The sequence below is a fragment of the Cynoglossus semilaevis genome, chromosome 13 (genome assembly GCF_000523025.1).
Source record: "Cynoglossus semilaevis isolate Cse_v1.0 chromosome 13, Cse_v1.0, whole genome shotgun sequence".
Lineage (NCBI taxonomy): Eukaryota > Metazoa > Chordata > Actinopteri > Pleuronectiformes > Cynoglossidae > Cynoglossus > Cynoglossus semilaevis.
Window position 1 is genome coordinate 7,709,601 of NC_024319.1, and position 8,980 is coordinate 7,718,580.

The 8,980-nt window shown below is 39.4% G+C and overlaps 1 protein-coding gene across 6 annotated transcripts in view; it reads left to right on the top strand.

The window, feature by feature from the left end:
• The window catches only part of satb1b (SATB homeobox 1b), an 81,916-nt gene that overhangs the window by 42,550 nt on the left and 30,386 nt on the right, over nt 1–8,980 (top strand). For 5 of the 6 annotated variants that reach the window (XM_017038100.2, XM_025061244.1, XM_025061243.1 and 2 more), the window contains 3 exons: nt 3,430–3,541; nt 4,731–4,808; nt 7,580–8,079. In XM_017038100.2, the coding sequence (XP_016893589.1) occupies nt 3,430–3,541; nt 4,731–4,808; nt 7,580–8,079 (690 nt within the window). The remainder of the gene's footprint in view (nt 1–3,429; nt 3,542–4,730; nt 4,809–7,579; nt 8,080–8,980) is intronic. The other variant, XM_025061242.1, reaches the window with a different exon arrangement.

The following is an 8,980-nucleotide window of genomic DNA, read 5'->3' on the forward strand; positions in this document are numbered from 1 at the left end:
TTCTTCAGACTCTTTTAGGGCCTGATCTATTCATTAAATAACTCCAGGTACCTGCAGCCAACAACAAACCTTTACACAGCAGATGTTCCAGAAATAAATAGAAACACTGCATTCATTATTCATTCATGGCCCTGTGGCTGTTGTCTGAGGAGTAGGACCTACTGAATATGCCCACCTTTTTAGGAGACCTTTTTGGGCCTAAAGTTATCTGTACAACGTATTCTGTACTGTCCTGGCGCTCTTTGTATGATGCCTGGACACAAGCCAGGGCTGGAATATTATGGGCTAGGTCACCTGCGAGATGGCGTGTGTTATTAGTACACTAGGCCAGTGATTATCAACTGGTCACTGGCCACACTGTCCAGTCTGGCCCGTGACTAGATTCCAAAATTGTGGGGATCAAGGAGAAAATATTGTGTGTTCTCCACTATTAAACCAACTGATTTGATTTGAGTGTCCGGCTCCCAAGGTGTCTGTCCAGATAAAATTCCGACCCAGAGTTGGTGACCCCTGCCCTACATACAGCGCTGCTGGCGTGTTCACACAGTCAGTAAAATGACAGTGTTCACAATTCTTCATTGTGTTAACTTCGTGCAGCATAGTTGTGTTTGCGTAAGCCTCAAAATATTGGATTGCTTGAAAAAAAAAGAAGAAATCTATAGGATTTCAGTGAAAGCCTGGCTCCAGCTCCTAATTATCAACCTGGAAATGACTGTTTTGCATGTCTGCTTGCACTGCTTCTATTTGTTTTCCCACCCTTCCAGCGTGATGCACCACAGTGTAGTTGGCACCCACCGAGCCCAGCCGCCAGTGTGACTCCTGCTCTCTGCTCCCTGTGACTATTCAGAAAAAAAAAAAAAAAGAATTAGCGTGACAAAAAGAAAGTAGCCAAACAGACTCTACCTGGTGCGGGCGGGTCGGCTGACGTCTGCAGTGATTAGTGGTTGTAGCTGGAGTCCTTTTGTTAAATCAGTCAAACTGACAGGGAAACAAAGAGCCACTACTTATCAACATTATTACGCAAGCACTTTTGTTTCCCCTGTAATGCCTGTACAGTGAGGTAACACAGCCGGCATTTCTGACAACCTGTGTTTGCTGTGTGTAAGTTGGACCGAGCAGTTGGTGTAAAGCTGTGAGAGACTGGACTGATGACAAAGCAGTGAGCAATGTTGACACGCTCTATGCCAGTGCCTTACTATTTTTGGAGTTTTCTTGGTCTACTAGTGGTTGTTGCTTTACACGCAGAAGGTTGTGCGTTTGAGCCCCAGTGAAGCCATGAACTTTATGCTCCCCTTGTAAGTTAATTTGGATAAAAACGTTTGCCAAATTAACAAATGTACCATTGGAAAAAGTTTATGACGAGCTTGTGGCTCAAAGAAAAATCAGAGAAGTTGGCGAAAGTGGGCTTTAATTTATGACACATTTTGCCATTTCTACATGTTGGCTGTTTTATTTATTTTAGCATATTAAATTAAATCTTAAATCTTTTTAACATTGAGCTCTATTTTTTATCTCGTAATAAACTAATGTGCTATTTGAAGCTGACTTTAAACTTGTATTTCTATTTCTAGGCTACATTTTAGCTTCACTTCTGTTTGGCGTCATTTTTTAACCTAAATCATTTCTGACCTACATTTTAAAAGATAATTGTACTTTCTTTTACCTTTTAGATACATTGTTGACAATTTCCTTTTTCCAAACTTACTTTAGCATTTTTTTATTGCACCAAACTTAGTAGTAAAGTCTGACCCTGAAAAACAGTCAGAGAACCAGAGTTTCTCCTGAACTGCGGTAAAGTCTGACCCTGAAAAACAGTCAGGGAACCAGAGTGTCTCAACGTCCGTACCACCATCACTACTGTCACGGCAGACGATGTTGTGCCGCTCAGCCAGGAGCTCCCCAGCCCTCCTCCTGGTGCATACATTATAGAAAATGATAAAGATGGCATACCTGTAATTTGAAAACAGATGGTATGCTTCTTTTGAATATTTATAACAATCAAAAACAATTTCTCCTGCACCATCTTCACTGTTTGCCCCCAGGCCGCCGAGGTGTTAAAACATTCATTTTAATGAAACTGGAAGCTGAGAAAAAAAAAAAAAAAAATCCTGTGTTTTTCTGAGGCAAAAAGAGGAAGGTTAAAGTAAAAGTAGAGAGGGCAAAAAGTCGAGTGTGAAGGTAAAGATGGTAGCAGATGAACATTACACCCGCCTCAATCTGCTCACAGTCCTTTAGTCTTCAACAGATTGTGTTAATAAATAAACGAGATTTGTGTCTGTGCATCAGTCGACTCCACAGATGCTGATATTTAATCACCTCTCTCTTCCTTTTTTTTTCTACTGTAAATGGAAAACATAAAAATCGCTGCATTGGTGTTTGATTATTCACCTTCCATAACACTGGCTTTTTCCAAATTTTTTGGCAAATATTAAAACAGCAAATTTTGTATTATTATTATTATTATTATTATTAATGTTATTATTATTATTATTAATTTATTTATGACGCTTTTGCATACACTACCACATCTTGGGTGCTTTGGGTTCTTTGGGTAATTTACACAACTGAATGTTATTTTAGCTCATCACTTTTTATTTTAATTTTTAGCATGTATACTAATGTTTCTGCTCTGTCTGCTTTATATTTTACTTTTGAATGTGTGCCTTTACTCAACTAACATGTGTATTTGCCAATTTTGCTATTGTAGCTATTTTTCTCATCCTACTCTTCAATTCACACAGCAATTGATCGTTCACATGGAGCCCCTGCAGCCTGTCACTTTACATTAATCTTTTACCTGATGGATACGTCTTGTCTAACCTGTAATACCACAACTCCGTTTTTGGCTTTTTGCATCAAAAACTCCTCAAATGACATAATCGTAGACAATTTCAGTGAGAGTCCCTATTAATGAGTCCTTGCTTTCTCCGACCTCCTTGAAATCCTCGTAGCTGCTAATACACTCCAGCTGCATTTCTCTTGGGATGGAGGTGGGCAGCAGACGTACAGCCGACAATGACATCTCCGCTGAGCCCGGCCTCATCTGACTGCTTATTGTCGTTTCATCTTTCAGAGTGCATAAAGAGATGGGGCTTTAATAGAGATTCGTCTGTGGCCATTAGCTAATTTAACTGATGTTGATATTCCTTCACTTTTTATTTTCTTTCCCAATACTGACAAATTCTTACATATTCCCATCTTCAGACCTCAGTATTGTCTCATCTAAACAAAAAGAAATGAATTGGACATTTCCGCAGGTCTGATGCTTTTCTACATTTCACGTTCTCCCTGCCTCCTATTTGTATTGACGCGCTACAGTCTTACTGCAGGTTTCACATGCTTTAATATAATGTTTTCATTTTGACACAATTAGAATCTAAATTCTCTGCCTTTCTTCATCCCCCCCCCCCTCCTTTCTCTCTCTTTTAGAGTATGATTTCCTCCATTGTGAACAGCACTTACTATGCAAATGTGTCGGCGGCAAAGTGTCAGGAATTCGGGCGCTGGTATAAACATTTCAAGAAGACAAAAGATATGATGGGTAAGCAAAACTTAGGGCTGCACGTCACACACACACACACAGCAGTCACCACTACAATTCTTTCCCTTACTGTCCAACGTTTTTGTCTTTCCACCGCTGCCGCAGCCACGGCTGCTGTGTGAAGCAGAAACACATTTTTGTCCAGTTATCTAATAATTCCACATCGCTCCATTGAGCTCAGAGTTACACTGATTTATTCAGCGTTGCATTAACTAAGCTAGAATTAAGTCGTCCTTAAACCAGGCTGGAAGTAGACGTTCTCGCATTTTTGACTCTGTGATACATGTTACTAAGACATTTCTATCATTCTGGAATATCAGACATTTATATTTCACATTTGACAGATGACACAAGTTATTAATGGTCTGCAATATATACGGCCTGCTTTTTCACTCTCAATATTTTGTCCATGTTTTCCAATGTAAAAACAAAATCATGAGAGCTTTTTTTAAATCTTGAAACCAGCATTTTTAAATTCAACACCAAAGTTTTCAAAATAAGGATTTTTTTTTCTAGAAAATAAAGAAAAAGCTTCATCCTGGAAAATGTTGTGAGTGCTTGCAAAGTGCTTAAAACCCTGATCAAAAAGCGACTATTTAATCTTGTTGTCCACCGCCTTGTCTGAAATTCAATTACATCCTTAAAAATCCTTGACCAAAACATGCTCAATATTATCTTAAAAAAAAAAAAAAAAAATTACCAGTGCCTTTGACCTGCCAGGAAATGAGGTCATATGAAGGGAGCAGCCTTCACCACAGCTGAAGATCTAATCCTGATAGATGATGCATTTCGATTAAGAACAATTCCTTAGTGTTACCGAGCCGGTAACTTTGATTTCCAGATTAAATCTTTAACAATCTGTTGAACAATCTTTTTTTTTTCTCTTACTTTTCGTGACGCTGCAGCGATGACACAGATATATAGTATCCATGCTAACAGCATGTTTTAATCACATCTTATCTCAGATCACGAGGTTTTTTTATACGTACAAGTGAGAGATTATTACTTCAGTACAACTGTGTATTCAGTTCAAACAGATGTAGTCCATGTATTCCACAGCACATGTTCTTCGTGACAATGATCAATGATGATTCTGATACAAATCTGTTGCATTGTAACGTTACCTATGTGTTTCCTTCTGTTTGTGTGTGATTGTGTTTTTTTTTTTGTGTGATTCCAAATACTGCAGGCATGCGCCAAACATCCCAGCTGGAGGGCTACCTTGGCACGTGTGTCCTGCGGGAGAGCCCACGCTCCAATGCACTAGGTATGTCGCTACGTAGACACATATAAATACACACAAATATGCACACACACACACACATTTATTGTATCCAAATGAGCAAATCTCAATCTCCTCATTCAGAACTTCTCCACCCTTTACTGAGTGAGGGTGATGGATGGGCAAAAGATGGCAGTGGCAGCAGATAGACCCTAGCTAAATAATACCTTAGGTCAGGTCTTAAACACAAATGAGCTGAGGTCCACTGCTCAATAAAGCAAGGGTAAAAAATGTGTAAAAAAAAACACAAATATATTTTTATTCAGCACTATAAATAATGTATAATTAAATTGTACAAATGCTAACAATTATTTTTTCCCCCGTTCCTAAATCAGATTTTAATGAATGCACAAAATTTTCACACATTCAAAGAAGAAATTTATATTAAAAATATTTCCTAAACAGCAATATTTAATCATTATAGACATTTGGTCGTGGCTGGAATGTGGCCCCCTGGCCAGGAGTTTAAGACCCCTGCCTAAGGTTTTTCAGGAGAAAAATGTGTTTGCAATGGAGTCCTATCTGGTCATTTCAGACTTTTTACAAACTGTTAAACCTTATTTTAAGTATGTTTTGTTTCTGAACCAGCATCATAAACGTGGGAGTTGCCCCAAAACATATGTTTTAAGCAATTGAAAAAAACAACAAATGAAGGTTCAGTTATGTTAAGAACGTTGTTTAAAACTTTTAGATTCCTAAAAATAAATCGTTCTGCAACAAGAATGAGTTTCAAGTAGTCGCTGCAGAACAGTACTGCACTGGGGTTGAACTGACTCCCCAGACCTCTTGACACAGCAGGCACTTGGAGTCTTACGTCAAGAGGACATAGGCACCTGGTCACACATGTATCTGGCAGTGTCTTCTACAGCTGCCCTGCCAGCTGACACTGAGGCTGCTGCTACTGCTGCTACTGCTGCCACTGCTGCTGCTGCAGCATCTGAGGCCACAGCCAGCCACATCTCCCTGTGTTTTGACATAACAGTACAAGAGAGAGAGAGAGAGAGTGAGGTCACTTTGTACGTCTCTCATTCCCGTATTCCCTCTTCACTCCCTCCCTCTGCTCACCACATCCCATTGCCATTGTGTGTTTAATCCGGGGGGCTCTTTTGTGGCAGGATTCCACACGAGGACTCCCACTTCTGTGGCAGCCCCCTGTTTTTCTCCCAGGGCCTGCCATGTTCTCTTCTGTCACCCCTTCTCTATTCAATTTGCATGGAAATGCCTCCGCGCGTGTGTGTGTGTGTGTGTGTATGCGTGCGTGTGTGTGTATGTTTTGCGTGTATGCCCCCCAGCAGTCTATGCACACTTTCACATATGAATGAATAGACACGCCATAGGACTGCCAGAGCCAGGGAATGCCAGGGATTATGGGAAGAGAGATGTGATTATTACCCAGATTTTTTTTTTTCTTTTTGTTCTTTTCCCACAGTCCCCCCACACCTCTGACACCACCTCCACTACTCCCACCCCACATCATTTGTTTTCCACAAACACTCAATAAGAACCGTTTTGGCTGAGTGTCATGTCAGTCAGGAAAAAAAACAAAACAAAAAACAACAACATCTACGTATTTATTGTTTATTTGGAAAGCTTCCACGCTCCTGATCTGTCATCTATTGAAAAGAATTATCTTATTGAACAACATATCCGCATCAGCATTACTATTTCAACTACTTACTTATTTTGCACAGTGTTTTAACGGAGCTTTCCTGCAGATGTGGAGGCCGCGGCACGTACTGACTGTAACGTCGCCCTTAAACACACACGCAAAAAGAGAAATGTACACTTCATTGTGAGCAGTGCCCTTAACGTTAAATTATTGTTTTCATCTTCTTAGCACATCATTTAAACCTTTTCTTCAAATGCTCCTCAGCAGTCATTATGGAATTAGAGATTGCCACAACATTTGAGGCCATAAATAGCTTTTAAATACTTTTAAAAATCTTTCAAATTGCAGACTGTAGAGAGTTGTCTTAAAAGGAGTTAAAGACCCGTGATAATGTCAGTGTCTGTACCGGTGGGTTTGAAACACCTGAAAGTGTTGGGATTTATCGGAAATGTGCTTAAAAACGAAGGGCTGGAAAATGATCATTGAGGAAATAATCGTCTGACTTTGGATGAAGAAATAAAATAGATCAAATTGTTGTTAAAATAAACTCAAAAATTGAAAAACAACTGCGATATTTAGTTTGTCTTTTGGATACTTGCAAATCATGAAACAAAAGACATACAATTTGTTTGCACTTTGTTAAACTGTGATTCTGAAACAACAAAAATCCCGCTGAAGGGCTTGGAACGCTTGGAATTTATAAGCTTATATTTGGAAAGTGTTTGAATTGAGGACGTTATGTGATTTTCTCTATTTCCCCTTCCTAGACCCTGCATTGTTGGACTTGTGTTCCTAGTTTTAGAATTAAGGACATAAAGAGAGAATCCGATTTATCAGCACTGGTTCTGCTTCTGTGTACACACACACACACTCCCACACTTTTAACAAACTTATACAACCACCAATGTTTTCCTAAGACTTGTGTTTTCTCATGAGATACTTCACGACGTCCTGAAGCTAATTTTCAGTCAGGCAGATGCAGGTCAAACACAACGAAGCCCTTTTCCGGCAGTCTTTTTTATATCTGTCTTTCACTTCTGATTCAGCCCTTAGTTTGATTGGATTTTCTGATTTTCGATTGTTGCCCGACTCAAGCTCTTTATAAAATAATGGTTTCCTTCTCTTCGTTTGTTCTTTCGTCCTTCAGCAGACATCGACGGTCTCTCTGACCTGTCCCCACCCAATTCCAATCACAACCACAATCATCTGGGCTTCTCCCAGCAGCAGCAGCCCATTCCCGGCAGCACGGCGGAGCAGACCCCCTCCTCACAAGTGCCGCCTCTGCCCCACGGTCCTCCCACGCACGGTGGTCAGGCAGGAAGTCGACAGCCGCAGCTCCCTGGCCTGCACCACCCCGGCCTGGTGTCTACGCCCATCAGCCCACAGCTGGTCAACCAGCAGCTAGTGATGGCTCAGATTCTCAACCAGCAGTACGCAGTCAACCGGCTGCTGGCGCAGCAGTCGCTGTCGCAGCAGTATCTTAACCATCCGCCCGTCAGCCGCAACTCCCACAACAAACCCCTGGAACCGCAGGTGTCCTCCAACACAGAGGTGTCCTCCGAGATCTACCAGTGGGTCAGAGACGAGCTGAAGAGAGCGGGAATCTCTCAGGCGGTGTTTGCTCGCGTGGCTTTCAACAGAACCCAGGTGAGGAAAGGATCATTTCAAAATGTAAAAATGTATATAGATAAAATTATTTTATATTACAATATATAAATAATATAATATATTATTATATATTAGTTATTATTAAATTATATACAATTGTATATATCAATAATCTTTTAACTTCTTACTGTTTTTTTGCCTTTAGTTTATTATTTTGTAAATTCCAGATATATTTTTAGGGTTTTGTTATGTAACTTCTGTCTTTCTTTGCTATTGTTTGCCAACAATAGTCTGTGGGCTGACCTTTAGCTGTTTGATGTCTGTCAACTCAAGTCCTTTTCTGCCTCACTTTTTATTTCTCAAAGATTCTTATATTTCCTGGCTTTGTTGGATATTTTGTGCCAACCCCGATTATTTCCTGAGGTTCTTTTTCAGCTGCATCAGTCAATCGCTAAATGAAATAAAAAGTTCCCTTGTTCATATAAATAATATTTTAATAAATATAAATTAATCGCATCAGTCAATCGCTAAATGAAATAAATAAATATATTTAATAAATATAAATTAATGTCATAGAAAGTTTAATACAACCATGATTTCTTAGTTTAAATAAATACACAAGAAAATGGGAATATTTCTTCCAAAATATTGGAATGAAGTGATTTTTAATAAGGGCCAATCTTTAACCAGTTCTTGTAATTGGTTAACAGTTAATGTCTATATGAGAAATATGACTATCTATCAAAATGATTGACAATGTAAATTCAAATTTGTAAGAAAACTAAATCATTTTATGTCATTTTTATTTATCGGGTTTTTCGAGACGTGCCATTTTTTTTAACTACCAATTCAAGTCCATATTTAAAGAGCCGCGGAATAACAAACAAACAGTTTGGATAAAATCATGTACAAAAAGCTCTAAAATCACTTGATGCACAGA